Here is a 19,373-nt window from a genome sequence, read left to right as displayed (position 1 = left end):
CAAATGCTAAATATGATTATTAGCTGGCTTCCTTGCAGATGTGCCTAGGATTGTGTAGCTAGAGGAGCTCCAGCTGTGCTCTATCACATGAGAAATTGGTCATCTGCAAGGCATGAGGATGCTCAGGGAACACAAGAGACCTGCATCCTGTTGCGGCTCCCTCGCATCTGGCATTCTGAGGTGGCCTACTTCTCAGATCAGAAGGTTGCACATGCCCATCACTGCTTGTAATGTGTGATGGACTTTCCCCCCAGAAATGTGCCCAATTCCCTCTTAAAGACATCCAAGCCAGGTGCCATCGCCTGGTGGCAAGGAGTTCCACAGACTAAAGTACACTCTGGGTAAAGAAATATTCTGTTTTGTCTCCATGTTAGTGTTCTGGTGTTGTGTGAGAGGGCAGAGAGCATCCCTCTCGGCATGCCCTGCACAACTGGGTACGTGCCAGTCATGTGCCCCCTCGGGCGCCTTTCCCCTGCCTAGACACTGCCGCGCAGTCATCAGCCAGGCTTTGGTGCCTCCAGCTCTGGAAGGAGGTCCTGACTTTGGTCGCTCCCTTCTCAGCGAAGCCTGCCTGTTTTTGCGTGCTGGCTGCTCTGACGCGCTGGAGAGGAGGGGAAGGCGAGGCCAGGAGGAGGAGGAGGAGGAAGGGCGAGCGCCCGGCAGCGTTGCAGCCCAGCTGGGGCAGCAGTAGGCAGGAAGGAGCCCGCAGACGCTGCCGCGCGCCTCCGCAGCCAGCCAGCCAGCCAGCCAGAGTGGCAGTCCCCGGGCCAAGGTAAGGGGCAGAGCTCAGCCTCCTGTGGTTCGAGCCCTGCTGCCCCACACGCCCGAGGGGGGAAGCTTCCTGCAGCCAAAGTCCTCCTCCAGTGTCAGCGCCCGATCGCATCAGCTGCGCTGTCGCACGGAGGCTGCCACCCTCCCCGGGAGGAAGCCCCATTAACTCTGATGGGACTGGCCTCGGAGGGCTCTCAGGGGTCTGGAGGGTGTTTGGCCATCGGGGCGAGGTGCGGATTCCTTTGGGTCTCTCCAGCCCCACCTGAACCTCACAAGTCACTCTGCGGAGAAAGCAGCCTGGCAAGGCACTCTTAGGGGCTCTCCCCCACCCTCCCCCAGTTCCAGCCGGCCCTGGAACTCATGCCCCAGGTTAGCCCACCACAAACCATCAGGGTGCAGCAGCAGCACTTGAGCTACCAAATGTCTGGGCTTTCGGATCACTTTCTCTTCCTCAAATGCAAAGTTGGCAAACTTTTTTCCCAAGCTCTTCAGTTGCTGGATCAGAAAATGCCTGAGGTTGTTTGAAAACGCCATAGTTAACCTCAACATTTTATGGTATTGCATTAATGTTCCGTCCTTTCTTCAAGGAGCCAAGGACAATGCACATTGTCTCCCCCCCTTTTATCATTACAACAGTCCTGCAAGGTAGATTAAATTGAAAGACTGCACCTAACCCAGAGTCACCCAGTGCGCTTCCTGTCTGAGTGAAGATTTGAATCCAAGGTCCTGTTTGATATTCTTAGGTCCTGTCTGATAGCGCTTCACAGGAACCCAGTACACCAGCCTTTGTAGAATTGTGTAGCTCGCTGTGTTGAAAACATGGCCTGCTACACACAGCTCTTTGCTTCACAAGGAGACCTGCCTGGAAGGATTGTTCAGCCATGTGTACAAGGTTGCTATAGTTATCCTGAGATTAAAAAAGAAGAAGAAGACATGCACAACAAACGGTTCAGATCCATGACGAACATTACAAGTTGATGAATAGCTACTTGGGCTTGCATGGACTTGCTTGGAAAAAGTTCCATTATGTTCAACAGGAGCTATTCTCAGGTAAGTACGCATAGCACTGGTTCCCAATTTGTGGTCCATGAGACCCTAAGAAGTGGTCGGAGAAGTCTCAGGGAAAAAAATGGCTTTTGATCACTTCCAGCATCTTGTATAGAACTGCTGTTCAGGCAACTTGACTGAGAGTAAGGCCTGTTGAACACAGTGGAACTTACTTCTGAGTAAGCATGCATAGGATTGTGCAGCTAATTTGACTATATCTAAGAACAGGTCTTTAAACTCTGCTATGGATCTTTCCTGAAGAAGGTGTTTGAGGGCGAAGGCATGATTGAGACATACAAAATTATGCAGAGGATGGATAAAGTGAATAAAGGGATGTTCTTTTCCCTCTCACACAACACCGGAACCAGAGGACATCCACTAAAATTGAGTGTTGGGAGAGTCAGGACAGACAAAAGAGAATATTTCTTTACCCAACATGTAATAAGTCTATGGAACTCCTTGCTACAGGATGTGGTGATGGCATCTGACCTGGATGCCTTTAAAAGGGGATTGGACACATTTCTGGAGAAGTCCATCATAGGTTACAAGCTTTGATGGGTATGTGAAAACTCCTGGTTTTAGAAGTAGGCTACCTCAGAATACCAGATGCAAGGGAGGGCACCAGGATGCAGGTCTCTTGTTGTCTTGTGTGCTCCCTGAAGCATCTGGTGGGCCACTGAGATACTGGAAGCTGGACTAGATGGGCCTTTGACCTGATCCAGCGGGGCTCTTCTTATGTTCCCACCCCACCTCTTTGTCCCTGTGTAATGAAAAGTGAACTATGAAGAATGTTTTTGCATGTTGTTTTGTTTGTAATGAGCTGAGGAGCAACACAGCACATTCCTTTAATCTTCAGGCATATTCCTTTTGTGTGCTGCTTCCTACCCCACCTACCTTGACACCCCCAGCATTGAGAAAGGCAGAAGTCACACAGCTGTTTGTTCCAATGTGCTTCTACGATCTGCTGCAGCAATTTTCAGCCTCTTTTTTTAATCTCATGGCACACTCACAAGATTCTAAAATTGGCAAGGCACACCATCAGTTTTTTTTTTTAATTAACAAGGCACACCAGGCTGCTGGTGTGGGGTCATGTTCCCATTTGCTCTACTAATAAATTGCCCTCTTCCAAACTCCCACAGCACACCTCGAGACCATTCGTGGCACACCAATATGCCATGGCACACTGGTTGAAAATCTACTGTAATGCTTCAGCAAAGAAGACATCAGCAGCCCTGCTCCACCCCCAGTTGTTGACAACCTTTTATTTACTTGTCCAAAGTATTTCTATGCCACCTTTCTGGACCAGGACAAAATCGACCACCCAGTGCGACTTACAATAAAATAAAACATAGTACTTAAAAACAATGTAGGAGCAGCAACAGCAGATAAGATCACAACTGACACAATCAGAGAGCTGCAGTAAAGGGAAGCATCTTGATCAAAATAACCACTGCTTCCCATTTCATTCATTCCTGATCATGTGACATAGGCAGGGTCATCCCTGTCATTGTTTCAATGAAGCCATCACTTTTTGTCCTTAATAGTAAAGTGTTATTACTTTGTCTGGTGCATTCTGGATATGGAATCGCTGCCTAACAATCCATCACTACTCTAGTTCTGTTTTAGTTCTGCTGTTTGAATTCATCATTCTTTCCCTTACAGCTGTGCAATGAATGCCTACATCTTCGGCTATTATTTAATCCAGTTCTGTGGACATTCCTGGATCTTTACCAATATGATAATCAGATTTCTGTCTTTTGGAGAAGGTAGGTTCCTTTAATATCCTATTTTGTCCCAGCTTTTCAAGGGATCCACTTTATAACTCTAGGAATAAATGAAGGGCTAATTTATGACATGAACCGATACAAATGGCAAGGTAGACCTGACCTTCCCTCCAAGATCTTGAGGTGGAGGCCAGGTCTATGCAATGCTTTGAATTCTGGGTAGACCTGGCCTCCCCTGAGAGATTTCAAGGCAGACACCAGGTCTACCCATGGCTTCTGACAACCAAGGGCAGTAGGCTGGAGGCAGCAATGAGAGCAGTCCACTCCGGTAACCAGTGGTGCTAGGTACGCCAACTGCACGCAAACCACTTCCATGAATAATGGGCATGTCAAGGCAACCCTTACAGAATAAAAAGTGTTAATTTTTATTAACGCTATACATGTGAACTGGGGGCGAGTCTTCAGGAGCACTTTGGTGGGGGCAGAACCTGATGGCACACGCTCCCCACTCCCATCATGTGTAGGCTATCCACATGAATGAATGACCAGAAAGGAATTCTTTCTCCTTCTACATCGATTCTTATAGTTTCTGTTCCTCCTACTGTTTGGGCAACAAGAGGGAAAAGAGGAGAAGGAAGACTCAAGCATGGAGTCTCAGAACTCTTTGTCTTTGCCAAGCAGAAGAAGCACCAGCATGCAAGGGCAAAGATGACTAGTGCATCCCATCAGATCACCACTTGAGGTCTAAACAGTATTCTGGTAAACCACTGGCGTCGCTAGGGGGGGGGTGCTGGCCACACCAGGTGATGCGCTGGGGGAATGACACACCCTGGAGGTGTGACATTAGGAGCTACCATGTCATGCCATACACCGTTGGATGCAGAATGGCCAGCGGAGTGCAGTGCAAAAAACAGAATTGAAATCACTCCTTTCATTCAAAAGTTATGGCCAAAAAACCAGAAGGAAAAAATGCATGGAGCCCTATGGAAAGTGAAAGCGAGCCATATCATGCGTTTACTCGTGCGTTTACTCGTGAGTAGGCACATTTGCCATAGTCGATTGGAAAGGGCAGGCTGAGAGAAATCCAACTATACCAGAATGGTCCAGATCCAATGAATGCAGCCCCCCAAGAAGCTCCCCCCTCCCAGCTGCGAGTCTGAGCCCGAAATGAAGCCACGTGGTCGCGTTTACTCATGAGTAGGCGGACTTGCCTCAGTCGAGGCAGGCTGTGAGGCTTCAAGGACATCAGAATGGTCCTCATCCAATGAGTGCAGCCCCCAAAAACACCGGAGAAGGAGGTTCCTCCCTCCCAGCTGCCTTCCTCCCAGTCTATGGAGCCCTATGGAAAGCAAAGCAGCCTCACAGTTGCGTTTACTCGCAAGTAGGCAGACGTGCCTTGGCTGGTGGTCAGGCCAGGGAAAGGGGAATGTGAGGACACCAGAAGGGTTCTGATCTGATGGAGCTGGAGTGCAATAGAAGGCAGCCTCCATTCCCTAAAAAGAACAAAAAAGAGGCTTGAATGGTAAGGGGAAGTTTTCTATTTTGCACCTGCAAAGCCAGGTGGGTCTTTATTCTGATGTGCCTGAAATAGAAGAACTTTAAGCTGGGCACTGGGGAAGGCTGGAAATCTCACTGATGCTTTTTGGGGGTTGTTATTGCAGGCAGACTACAGAGTAAGCCCCATTGACCACTATGGAACTTACTTCAGAGTAGACATGCATAGGATTGGGCTCACAGGCTGCAATCCTACCCACACTTTCCAGAGAGTAAGCCCCATTGACCACACTAGGACTTACTTCAGAGTAGATTCACTTGGTGGAACAGGAGTAGCTCCCCCTTATTTAATTATTTTATTTGAATTTAATTATTTATAATTATTTATTTTAATTGTTTGATGATGTCCCTTCTGGCCATGACATCACTTCCAATGGGTCCTGGACAGATTGTCATTCTAAAAAGTGGGTCCCAATGCTAAAAGTTTGAGAACTGCTGCAATAAGTTGCTAGCAAGTTCACATGGGGTGTGTGTGTGAGAGACTCTACAAGTTTTCAAAATCACTAAAATCAGAATTTGGAGGAATAAGACCATCATGTTATATATCAATCAATGTGTAATTTCATACAGAATGCAATGAAACAAGCCACATTGAAATATCTGTGTTCTAACAAAAGGTGCAGCCAGAAAACCGGTGGGGGTGGGGTGATGGTACATCACCATGTACATCACACTACATGGGGTGGCACACAGGCCTCCCGCACCAGGTGACGCAAATCCTAGTGACGCCACTGTGGTAAACCTAGCACTAGGGCTGATGGCTTAGTGTTTTTTTTTTCAGAAATAGCAGGGAGGAGGTGATCTAGGCTGGGGCTATGGAAAGGGAGAGTGCCAAAACTTACACTAGAATTATTTTTGCTGCACTATCTCCAAATTATAGCTTCTGCGGTTCTTCCATACACTGTCTTGGGAACACAGCAGTCACCATCGAATGCAGCCCATCTGTTTCCCGTCAGAAATCTTGTTAGAAGTCCTGCACAGTTGTGGTTGGTGCTAGTGGCAGCTATATAGCTTCAACATGATAGTGTGTACGCCAAGTTTCCTTTTAGTCTTCTAGGAAAACATACAATGCCACAGGAAATCCTTGAGAAACTTCAGTGTCACTTTCCAGAAAACTAGGACAGTATTAACTTCCTGTTATCTTAATGGCTGGAGAGAGCAGCAGGGTGCACTGCAAAGAGAGGATAACAGACTTCTGAGTCAATGTTTTGCTCTTGTTCCCTGTGGTTCAAGATTCTGTTGCAGATACTTTCTATTCTATTGGACTTGTGATGCGTGTTTGCCAATCGTTATCTGTCCTGGAGCTCTTGCATATTTGGCTTGGCCTTGAGAAAGACCGTTTTGTCCCAAAGCTTTTCCAGGTAAGTTTTAATGGGCTTGCTATTTGGGTTTCAATCGGTTGTGGGTTTTGTGTGTGTGTGTGTGTGTGTGTGTGTGTGTGTGTGTGTGTGTGTGTGTGTGTGTGTGTGTTTAATGATTCAGAAATCCTTGTGGTCAAACTAGAATATTCTCCACTCTGAGAAGTAAATCTTAGAGCCAGTTCATACATGAAACCATGTCCATCACTTGAGAGCACCCAGTGGGGAGACCAAACCAGCACAAATCCCCACACAGTGATGGAGTGGCACCAGTACAGACTATGCTGCATCTTGCATGGGAATTGCAGCTATTGGAGGTCTCCACAGGGTAAGAGGACATCTGTCACCTTGCCCCGGGGTAAGCTCCAGCAGCCAAAATGGGGCAACTGGGACCTGTGGGAGCTACATAGCTGGCGCAAATCCGCATTGCCCTATGTCAGCAGATCAGGCCTATTTGTCCAGTTAACAGGGGTTTGAAGCTAGCAGAGGTTGAAAGGGCCTTTTAGAAGCAGTTACTGGTTTGGAAAGGGAAAAGAGAGAACTGAAAGAAATGGAGTGGTCAAAGGTTTGCACTCATTCAGGGAAATTGAGATGTCTGTGTAAGAGTTCATGTTTTGTTAGAACATGCAGAAGAAGTGATATAATCAGCATTCCACAGAACTGTTCTGACCTTTTAAACAAACTTTATCATTTCTCCTGCAGCAAAGAAAGATAAAGATTGTATTCCTTAGAACAATTAGTTTTGAAGACGTTTAGATTATATTTCCTCTACAGCTCATCCATGGCTTGCATGTGCACTAGAAATATAGAGAACTGCCTGCGTGCAACCCAGAAAAAACCTCATTCCTGTGAATATTTATGGGGAAACAAGTTGCACTGATGTCAAAGGGTCTTACTCCTGAGCAAGAACATGTGAAATGAAACCACTGAGAGAGTTTCACTGTGTACTTGAGTACCACTGATTCCAATGGGATTTAGTGGTTTGTAACACCCACAAATTATGATAGTAACCCCTGCTAACTGGGTAAGAGGCACACTTTCAAGTGGGTGCTCCTCTTTTCAGCAGGGGGAGAGTAACTGGCCCACCTCACCCCAGCACTGTCTGTTCTAGTGGCTGCCTGCTGGTGTTCTTTTGCATCTTTTTAGATTGTGAGCCCTTTTGGGACAGGGAGCCACTAGTTGTTTGATTTTTCTCTGTAAACCGCTTTGTGAACTTTTAGTTGAAAAGCAGTATATAAATACTGTTAATAATAATAATAATAATAATAATAATAATAATAATAATAATAATAATAATAGTAGAGAGGGTGTTCAATGCCACAGCCATTATGTGTGTGTGAAATAACACAAAGCATTTTTAAGAAGAAAACTTCAGGGTACAATCTACATAAAGTTAAGTGCTTTTTAATGCAATCCTATACATGTCTACTCAGAAGTAAGTCTCATTGAATTCCAGGAAAGCATGTACCGGATTGCAGCCTTTGTATCCCATTGGTATTAATGATCAAGGGCATGCTTCCATGGAAATAAATGGGACATGAAGAGTGCATAATACTGAGTTGCTTGTGCCTTGTTCTTTTGGGTGCAGTCAGCTATTAGGTGACTAGAGAAGTGATTCAGGTGCTATAGTGGAGCAGGTGTTTTGTTTCCACTTGGGTTTATAGTTAAAGTCTGGTGGGCTCTCATTTGGAAGAGAAAACTTCATTATTATTAGAAACAGAAAGATGATATGAGGGTTTCAGCATTCCTGGGAAAGGAAGAAAGAGCTTCAACAGACACATGACACAGTTCCATCTACACACATTGGATTTGTGCCATTTCTCTCACTAACAATGTGTGGGCCACCAGCTAATATTTTGGCTCAGTCTGGAACCACCACGCAAGTATACTAGATGCGCTTCCCAGGTCTGGCCCATAGCATCTTGGTATCTGGGGTCAGTGAATGACTGGATGTGGAAGCACAAATGGGAGCTTAATTCAAAAAATATGAAAGTACTATTGGGCAGGGTTTCTACTTATCCTCTGGAAGAATTTGTGCTTCTGAAATCAGCAGTGCCCAGGAATGCCCCAGTTTCAGCAGTGCCTAGGAAACCTTTTCAGAGACTTTCACTGGTTTACCCATTGCAGTTCTTCCTGGATAAATCAGACCAGGCTATGGTCAGTGATTCCTGCCTTAGCTGCATCCAGATTCCATTACTGCAACACATTCTGTTTGGGGCTGTCTTCCAAAAACTCCTTGGAAGCTCTAACTGTTACAGAATGAACAATCTGACACAAAGTACTGTAACTGTTGTTCTTCACTGTTGTTTCAGTGGTCCTGGCTACTTAGCAGTTTGCTTCCTGTCCACTTCCAATGCAAAGTGCTAGTCTTAATCTGCAAAGCCTTTAACAGTTCAAGACCAGGCTCTTCCCAGGTCAGCCAGATTAGGCACTCCATTGAACAACATAACCCCCAATGATATGGCAAGTGACAATAAAAGAGAGGTCCTTCTTGACCCCAGTGCCAGGTTATAGAATGCCCCCCTACAGATGACAGGATGTCACTTTGTGTTGGCTCTCTGGATGCAGCCAAAAAATATCCCTTTCAGCTCATTTACTGTAGAATTATTTTCTGGCTGTTTTGACTTTGGCATTCTATTCATTTTATTCTGTTATCAGTTGATGAGCATTTAAAATTTCCTTCACTATAAACTACCTTGACTATTTTCCTTTGTAAAGATAGGTTATAAATATATATTTTTTTTAAACCCACAATATTAGGTGGAGGTTGCAGGCTTATGGCACTCAATTAGGGATTTAAATTATTAGCCATTAAATGAATTTTTTTTTTTCCAGAGGTGATGCCTCTTGGACTTCCTGCCTTGGGCACTAAAATTTCTTGTTGCTCAACATGATGCTCCATGGTCTGGGCCAAAGTGTGCATGTGGGCAGGGTGGGCTTCTATTCTCTAACTCAGGGGTGCCAAACCCTGGCCTGGGGGCCACGTAGCCCTTGGGGGCTCCCAATCAGGCCCTTGGGGAGCTCCCAGTCTCCAATGAGCCTCTGGCCCTCCAGAGACTTGCTAGAGCCCATGCTGGCCCAACGCAACTGCTCTCAGCAAGAGGACGCCTGTTCAACTTCTCACCTGAACTGTGGGACAAGGGCTCCCTCCACTACTTGCTGTTTCACGTCTGTGATACAGCAGTGGCAGCGAAGGCTGGCCTTGCTTTGTGCAAGGCCTTTAATATTGTGAAAGACCTTCATTCATTCATATAAATTCCATCTCTAATATATTCATTTATGTAAATTTATTCAAATTTTAAATTAATTCTTTTTCCCCGGCCCCCAACACAGTATCACAGAGATGATGTGTCCCTCCTGCCAAAATGTTTGGACACCCCTGCTCTAACTACAAGTGTACTTTTTTGTTGGTTTCTCTCTGTGTTTAAAAATGTCGCCTGTGTGGATTACACAAAGTCTTGGTTTCTTTTTTCATCAAACAAGAGAAATTCTTTCTGGAACCCAAGAACATCTGCAATCTCTTAGACCGGCAATTTGGCCTTAAATACTACAGTTTTATTCACTGCCTTCAAGCCACAACATTGTATCTGAAAAACCTGAACAGCTGCCCAGAGATCGGGGAGTTGCTGTATGCAGGCGAGGAAATTCCACTTTGATCTTCAGGAACTAGAGCATGAATGAAAAATGAAACTGTGTGTTTACATGTTGTCAAATGACTGCACAGTGTTCTAGTTTCCGATTTCTCTTTCGAAGAGACGATGCAGGCTTATGAGCTGAAATGTACGTATTTTTGGATGCAGAGATTAGTGGGTGTTTGGCACTTCCACAGTGAACACTAAATGCAAAATCAGAGAAGTACACAGGAACTTCCCTGGATTTATACACAGGATTTATAATGTGATATAAATCACTATCTTGTTCTTTATTCCTAAGCAAAGCCTATTTGCTTTGCCTACTGAAGGTTTCCTTTGTGGTTATTTGTCTTAAAACAAGAAGCTTAAAACTGAAACTTCATTTCAGACTATAGTTTGACATGACCAAGATCTGCATCGGTGTTTGAAGTGAGGAAGAGAGCTCTTGACTAATCAGGAGTTTCCTTCCGCAATTCTTTCATCATCTTATGATGACACAACAGGGGACACAAAGGCGGTAACCTTCTGAGCAACTGCAAAGAAGGCTAATGCTGAGATCAGGGCTCTCTAAACTTTTCAGCTGAAGGGCCACATCAAATATCCGGCACAGTGTTGAGGGCTGGAAAAAAAAATTTAATATAAAATTTAAATAAATACATTAGAGATGGAACTTAGATGAATTAATAAATGAATGGGCTCCAATGTCCAGGACTCTCCAAGCACAAACACAGCCCAAGAAATAAAGCACACACTTAAATGGACCCCCATTCCCCCACCCCACAAGCACAACTCTGGTTGTGTTTGGTCAACTGGGCCAAAGGCTCTCAGGGGATCAGAAGCTGGCTGGATAGAGGCTCGCTGTGGGCCACATCTAGTCCCAGGGTCGAGGTTTGGAGACCTCTGGGTAAGATGAATGCCCTGTTTTTTCTCTTATATTTTGCCAGTTCTTTCCAATGATGAAAAATGCTTTCTCTTTCGAGCTCATGAACAAGCTGGTATTTGGGGGAGGACTGGCAATTTCTATTCAAAATAATTTTGTACTCAGAAGAAAATGACTTCCATTTGTTTCCATCAGACAAACCTATCTGACCTAGGAAATACTATCTTGCACTAAAATGCTGAATAATAAGCCAACAGCTTGATCTCTTACCATACTTTTGTCTAAGAGACATATGGTAACTGTCCTTGTGGTTTGCTGAAATTGTATTTGAGCAAGCCTGCGGCAAATCTGAGATAGCAAAACTACTGCGCAGGCTTAATGGGATGTTAACTTGTTTTTGGTTTGATTAAAGGGTTCACCCATTTCTGCCCAGCCCACAGTTGTACACATTTGATCCCTGTTGCATATATGCAACGTTGGGCAGAAATGGCTTAAAAAAAAAAAGGGCAGGAGTTCTTATGCACTCAACAACAGTGTTCCATTTATGGTGGTACTGTAGCATTGACAGTGGCAGGATGCAAGTGCATAAGATTGAATCATAAATGTAGTTAAATCCTGTGGATTTAACTGGTATATGGAAACAGCTTGCATTAGGTGAACTTAGTGGCAAAAACAGTTGATTAGGAACCAGTATGGAAAGTACCATGCTATAGCTACTTTAAAGCTAAAATAATCTCTCCTTCCCCCATTGCTTGAGTTCCAGTGGCCTTATTTGGCACCCTCCCTTGGTTACCATTGATAGAATGCTGCAGAGGTACATGATCTGGTAAAATTGGAGAGAACAAAGGGTGGGGTGTGTGGATTTCATTCCCTTCCCCTCTTCCCCTCTCTATAATACAGACATTACTGCTCACACCCACTTTTCTGACATAGAGCAGTATATTTAGGTTTAAAATTTTTTACAGATGTGATCATCTATTTCTCTTTCCAGATCACAGAAAGAATTACCATCTTGTTTGTTGTGATTGCCAGTCAAGAAGAAGTTCAAGGGAAATATGTTGTATGCATCTTGTTTTTCTTTTGGAGCTTCATGGATGTGGTCAGGTATGAAATGGGTATAACCCCCCCCCCCCAAAAGCTAAATGAAGGAGTTTCTTTAAGACTAGCCTAGCCTAGCAACATTCAGCAACAGCAACTGTTACCCTGCAGATACCTGAACTTGTCTGATCTTGGAAGCTAAGCAGGGTCAGGCCTGGTTAGTACTTGGATGGGAGACCGCCTGGGAATACCGGGTGCTGTAGGCTTATACCATAGTCTTTTGAGACTGAAGGTTGCCAACCAGTAACATTCAGCATATGTTATCTGATTTCATTATCTGGGGGACTTCCATGAAGAAATGACATAGGACAAACATGAAGAATATAAGGGCCTGATCCTAACAGGCCTGTGCCGGCGCAGTGTCTGCACACAGTGTCACAAATGTGCCATAAGGCATGCCTGTGCCACCTACCACTAGGACAGTGTCTGCGCTGCCTCAGCTCAAGCCTGTGCTGAGCCGGCGCCGTGCGGAGGACAGATAAACACTGCCCGGAGCTCTGGACGAACGCTGAGCAGCAGAGTGGCATGTCGGGGCATGGTGAGAGGGGGGAAGAGATGGGTTGGAGGGGGGCAGAGGTAAATCCTAACCCCCCCTACAGGGCTGGGAGATCTGATAAGGGTCTCCTCGAATCTGCCTGCTCAGTAGCGGGCAAAGATCTGAGGAGACCCATCAGGGTATCACAGGGGGTAAAGGGGCATAAGCGTAAGCTCCGTTACCTCGAATAGACCTGGGACTGCTTCCCAGCCCCATGGGATGCAGCAGTGGTCATTTTGGCACCGCTACCACCCTGGGCACTGGGAAGCGCAGGATTGGGCTGTAATTCTCTTACCTATTAAATCTTCCTATCTATGGTATTTAACCTTGCCAGTGATAGGTACATGCCACTTAATGCTCTTTCAAACACAGAAAAAGCACGAGCGTATGAAATGTTTCCTCGGTACTCAGATATACTGTTGATGAAATTGGTGTCTTAAATTTTGTTTAAACGTTTACGTTGAGAGCACATAGACAAGCAACTAAAAATGTGAGCAAACAGGTTTCTCAAGGTTTCTATATGTTGACGGTGTGACCTAAGTCACGGAAGCAGGGCAGGAGCGACCACCTAGTAAATCTGAAAAACATCTAGCTATGCTATGGACTCTTGCACCAACAGAAGACTGCTCTTGCTTTCAAGAAGCTGCAGTTATTGGGACAGGCTGGCCGTCAGGCAGATGTTTGCGGAAAGGTTTTGGGGCAAGGGAGCATCATTTAAAGAAATTCTGTTGAATTGAGTTTTCTGATATTCTTGGATGAGTTAGCAAAAGCAGTTGGACTTTTTAAAAATTGCTGAATTGCCTTGAAATACTTGAAATTGTCTTGAAATAGAGCAACACAAAATAGAGCAGCAGAACGTCCTTATGAAGATACATATACTGAATTCGACTAATGCTGCTGCTTTTAGGGTTTTATTTTATGGATACTGTAGTGTTGTGATTTTATTATGTAGGTTGTAAATCACCTTGGATGCCAGCTTTTGTAACATAAAGAAAAGCGATATAAAAATCTGCAAATTAATAAAAATATGGGGGGGGGGGACATTCCATGTCAACTACAATAACAAAAAAACACAAATAAGCTAATCTAGTGCTTCAGTTTTCCAGCTCGGGGGGGGGGGAATCTGGTGAGGCATATCAGTGCAAATTCCTTAGAAGGTATGCAGCTTTCAGCAGCATTTGATGTGCATTCTTCAACTTGTTCCATGGTAAAAGCAACCCTCCTTTCATCATCTTTCCACTTGCTTTTTATTCTAGATATACTTACTGCATGTTAGCAGTGACAAGGATATACTTCCAAGGACTGATGTGGCTCCATTATACACTATGGATTCCTTTGTATCCTCTGACAGTTTTGGCTGAAGGTAAAGGAAGTACACATGAGAAAGGCTGCATGCTAAAGCAGCTCTACAGTTTTGATAGTGGCATTCTAGTATTTTCTTTTTTTAATTAAACATTTTCCAGTTAGGTTCATATACCATGGATCATGCAACCAGAAGCCTTTTTCTGCTTCCATGTGTTCTCCTTTTTTCTTTAAAACTGGACTGGTGAAAATTGCAGATTATATATAGTATCCCGAAGTAGTGCTGAAATCACCGTTGTCAGGAAATTCGAAAACTATCGAGCTCAGATTCTGAATACTGCATTTTGTCCTTCAAATCAAAAATGTCAGAATTAGAAATGGAGCACATCTCCGCAATGCCTCCAGCCTTCCTAAACGTGAAGACATCGAGGGCTGGAAAGGCACTACCATGTGAAGGCATCTCCCTAGTTTCTGCTGATTCTCCCTTTCTATCGCAGCCCTCATACTGTTCTGGAGAGTCTCCTGACCTTCAAGAGTGAATTTTCAGGGGGGCACAGGCAGGGGCAATGGGGAGGAGGGATGGAAAAGCCCTACTATATGAGCAGAATCTTGTTTGCATTCCTTTGAGTACACCCAAATGCTTAAGAAAGTTGAAGTTAAAGAGGCACTCACAGTGCTTTTGTCTTGCTCTAGCTTCTGGATAAATTGGTTTCTGAAACAATACACATCTGCTTACCAGAGACAAAAGGATGAGCAACCTACAGTCCTCTGTAGTAAACAATAAAGAAAACTATGTTTGGTTTCCAGCAATGTTTGAACTATAGATATATCAACTCTACAGAGGATCTTAGGAAGGCCTAAGATCTTTAACATTGTCCTCTTAAGATCTTTCAATTCTAACTCAATTTTATTTTAATTTTTCCTAGAATTTGCCATATGTGAATCACTGCCTCACTTTGAAACCGCTGGGACTTACTCTACGCAACTGCCCTTCCCATTTGCTATATCTGTCTACTTTCCTTATGTGCTAAAATTGTACATGGCAATATTGTTTGGAGGTAAGCTTTTAATTTCTTGACAAATACAGCACAGGCAAAACATAGCCCAGGCTCCAGTTCCAATACAACAGCTGGCATCGAGACTAACGCTTTCAAGAACAGGTACATGCTCTACAAACTGAAGCATCTTCCGAGAACGGCAGGAGTGTCCTGCTTGTACAAAGGTCCTTGCTTGAGCAGAAGGGGCCATTGAGTGAGCAGACCACTTCTTCCATTCTCAGAAGGAGCTTGCATTCACAGACACAATTCTCTGGATGCTACCCAGTGGTATCTGGATTGTGAGAGGAAAAAAGCAATACCGCCAGATATGCTAGATTTAAAGTCATGTATGGATAGTTTCAGATGGTACTTAAGTCTCTAACTGACCCTAAAAGACAGCAGATGTGTTTGCTAACCTTGTGTACATGTTCTGTCCCTTCTCCCTTCCTTCCTCGTTTTCTATTAATCATGCTGTGCGGTGGGGGGACCTTCCAAGTTGCCGTTCTATGTTTATTGCTAAACTTACTTCAGGTTTTGCATCATGGGTAGTTTGGATTATCTCTCTCTCACACAGTTAGGAAAATTAACCGTGAGCGTGAAGGTCCATTATCACAAAGGGCCCATTAAGGAAATTGAAACATTGTCCAAGCCAGCCCCCAGAATATGAAAGTTAAACCAACATAGGCTAAAATGTGCATATGATTTCTCTTCCACATTGTGTTCCAAATTAAGGGAGGACCGCTGGCTATACTCTTGTTTAACATCAGATGTCTATTGAAGACTGCTATTTTGCCAAATCAAATTTTGTCAATTCACAGGCCAACACACATTTTGCTTCTTTAAATGTTACACCAATTCCTGGGTATATTTGTGTGCTGATACCAAAAATGGCATCCGTTTTGCCCCATCACGTCTAGTTTTGGAGACACGGCATAGCCTCTTTAGTGAATGGTTCAAGCAGCTTCCTCATGAGGAAGCCTACACCATAGCTTCCTCATGAGGAAGCTGCTTGAACCATTCACTAAAGAGGCTATGCCGTGTCTCCAAACCTAGACGTGATAGGGCAAAACGGATGCCATTTTTGGAATCGGCACCTGAAATTCATATCAAACCACCATAAAATTTGGGAAAAACTTTTCTGACCCTCAATTTTGTAGGCCTGTGTTATTAATCAACACTCTGGTGGTTTGTTTGTAATTGTATGTTGTTTTAAATGCTGATTTATTGCTTAACGGCAAATTATTTCAGTCATTTTCATTGTATTAATGCCACTTTGGTATTTTCTGAATTGAAAAGCGGTCTAGAAATTTTATAAATCAACCTTTGCACATAGTACCAAACACTCAGAAGAAAGTTGACTGTCCTATGTGAAAACATCATCCTCATATTGTCAAGTATCCTGTGTATGTCTAAAGTTTACAAACTCATATGCTATTGGTGAAATTAGGCTTAAAAATTTTCACTGCTTCAAACTTGTGGGATATTTGAATGCAGACTGCTTCAAGTCAAGAACTTGGATTGTATATATTTCCTTGCAGTGTTTGACCAGCTTTAGTGCGTGATGTTTAATGTATGGTGTTGGGAAGGAGAATTTGGAAGATCACTACGGAACTAATTGCTATAAAGTCAAAGAACAAGACACTGTTGTGCACTTGGTTTATCCTTTGTTGTACTTAAAACATGTTGTGGTTTGCATTTAGGTACATACTTCATCATTCAATATCTCTACAAAGAACGGAAGGCTCATCTGGAAAGCTGTACCGTCAAAGCAAAAAGAAGCTAGCTTCTGTTCTTTGGGCAATGAGGAAAATGGCTTGGGATGCCCTGCTGATAGACTGACACTGTGTTATAAAATGAAGACTGTGATATTATTTTGAAAAACAACACAGCAAGAGAGTCCATAATTTGAATACTTCCAATGTGGGGCATGCCACACTTTTAAAAAAAAAAATAGCTAAATCAAGATTGTGTGAATCACGTGTGCACCAGACACATGAACTGGTGTTCTTAAAGCATTTTTTTTAGCACTAATGGTTGTAGAGTACATAAGAAGGGAAAATAAGAAAGAAAAAGTCCTGGTCCCAGTGACAGGTACAGGAGCACTCACAATGCCTCCCTCGTCATGCTTCAATGGTCTGCATAATTTGCTTCCTAAGAGCTCTAAATGCACTATGGAGGTTCTTCTGTTGGGTATGGTATGTGCACCTACATCTGAGCTAACTTTTAAAAGTTGCCCATGGAATTATTGCCATGAACAGAGCTGCCACAAAGCAAACTAAAAACCCTCCCAAATGAACAGATCATTCCCAAAAGTATATTATTGCATCAGAATATTTTTGGCAACAAATAATGCTGAAAAGTAGGATATAGCCCTGAAGCCATTGCATCATGTGAAGATATTACAAGAAATGCCATGAAATTACAAAGTGCCATATTACAAGATATGCCATGAAAATAAATGAATGGAAAAGAGAAAAACCAACCAGTTCACTAGGAAAAGTTAAACACAAAATTGGTGTGACATATACTAATCATCCAATATTTTGATCAACAGAATCTGAAATCTGCAATATGAATGCCATATGGAGCAAAGAACCACAAGAAACAGTGATGTCTAGGAATGTTTCTGATTAACAGAGCCTAATTAAAAGCACAGACCACTTGTACATCAAAAGATATAGGCTGAATTACAGGAACAATGGCTATGTTGCAGTCGTTATATAGCAGTGACTCTTTAAGCTGCTTCAGAAAAGGAGTTGTACTTTATTATTAGACCTTGAATTGCACAGGCTTAAATTCTTAAAATGTAGTGTAAAGCAGCTAAAGAGACATTTGTTTTCTGTCACTGACCCTGTTCATAAATGCCTGTCTCCAGGATTTTTTCTGGTTAGAGATTGGAAGCAGGGTTTCATCTTCCAAGGGCAGAGAGATCCCATATTGAAATGAACGCAGAATCTCCAGAATTTCAGATAGGGTCAGAGGAAATGTAGGATGATCTGTTCCCAATCTTTCCTCAAGTACAAATCAGGTGGGAAAATATCATCTGAACAAGACAACTCTGTGACCAAAGAGTAAATTCACTGCAAGTGGAGAAGGACCAGAACTTTGTAAAGTTATCTTAAGTAATGGTGGTCCAATATATGGTCCGTAGGAGCCCCCTGAAAGCCCTACCACAGCCCCCCACCTCCTCCAGTTTCAGCTGCTTTTTTTTTTTGTAATCTCACTTCCCTGCCTCATCTTTCCAGCTTCTCCTTAGGAGGAGACATTGGAGTGGTGCGGCAGGGAGACTGAAAAGCCATGCCACACCCAGCAGCACTTCCACCTCCACTTATCACCTGAGCCTGCAGAATAACTTCGGCAGCTCAGAACACTGAAATAATTGGTGGTGATGTCATCGTGTTACTGCCAGTTACTGTAGGTTGACACAGTTAGGGGAGTCACACCAGGGCCATGTGTTTCCCCCCCCCCAACTGCTAGAAGCGGGACTGCCCTGTCTTGGATGTAATGTCAAAGTCAATATGTTGTATTGTACCAGGGGCAGAAATCAAGGCACTGTTTATGCACTTTGTTTTAGCGAAACCTAACACATCTCCATCACAGTTTCTCCATCTCTTCTTCACAGGGAATTTCTTTATGTACTGTAAAGGAGGGATTGCCCTCCTAATTTCCTTTTCAGATATTTGAGCAGAGATTTAGGGTTGGCTTTGGGGCCCAAGCTCACACCAGCCATTGGGCTTGTTCATTTACTTATTGTCTAACTTACTTAGATGAAGGTTAACTTAGATGAAGGTTATATGATATATCAGTTTTTGACCTTTATACTTTAAAATGTAATGTTGCAACTGTGAAAGTCAAAATTATAAGGCAGCAGTTGGAAAATAATGCAAAATGCTTAAAGAGTTGAATAATTCAGATTGCAAACAGAATTAACAATTTGATTGTACAAAAAAAGTGTGATGTGTACAAACAGTTCCTAAGATCTTTGCTGCCTAATTAATATTCAAAGACAATTAAAATGCGTATTTGGAGGCATGTATGTACAGTGCATACAAACCTCAGGACATAATGCATACCAGTGGCCTGAATCAGTATGTTCTGAGGGAAACAGGATGCTGGACTAGATGGGTCTTTGGCCTGATCCAACAGGGCTTTTCTTGTGGTCTTATGACATTAGATTGACTCAAATAGTTATCTGTTTCAAAACCAAGAAATGTTCACTACACAAAATGTGCATAACGATCCTCACAGAATTATTGTGATGAGACATGAGACCATTAAAGCACCAAATTACAATAAAAAGTTATATATAAATTATCTGTAAACACTGTGCTGTTAATAGATTAGCTTGTGTACATCTAACTTCGTTCATGGTATATGGTGAAAAGTTTGGTCAGAGAGCTATAAACAAAAATCCAAGGCCTGTGCATACCTTAAC

The 19,373-nt window shown here is 43.4% G+C and overlaps 1 protein-coding gene and 1 pseudogene across 1 annotated transcript; both read left to right on the top strand.

The window, feature by feature from the left end:
* Positions 1–636: 636 nt before the first annotated feature.
* On the top strand, positions 637–19,249 carry HACD4 (3-hydroxyacyl-CoA dehydratase 4). Its single transcript, XM_066616075.1, has 7 exons — positions 637–772; positions 3,481–3,584; positions 6,330–6,457; positions 11,958–12,070; positions 13,856–13,962; positions 14,828–14,959; positions 16,639–19,249. Exons 2-7 carry the CDS (start codon positions 3,488–3,490, stop codon positions 16,719–16,721), a joined length of 660 nt encoding a protein of 219 aa, XP_066472172.1. The 5' UTR covers positions 637–772; positions 3,481–3,487; the 3' UTR covers positions 16,722–19,249.
* LOC136643036 (5S ribosomal RNA) lies at positions 12,151–12,270 on the top strand (annotated as a pseudogene).
* Positions 19,250–19,373: the final 124 nt, after the last annotated feature.

Source organism: Tiliqua scincoides, chromosome 2 (genome assembly GCF_035046505.1).
Source record: "Tiliqua scincoides isolate rTilSci1 chromosome 2, rTilSci1.hap2, whole genome shotgun sequence".
Lineage (NCBI taxonomy): Eukaryota > Metazoa > Chordata > Lepidosauria > Squamata > Scincidae > Tiliqua > Tiliqua scincoides.
Note: the sequence above shows the minus strand (reverse complement) of the source record. Positions and strands in the feature narration are given on the sequence as shown.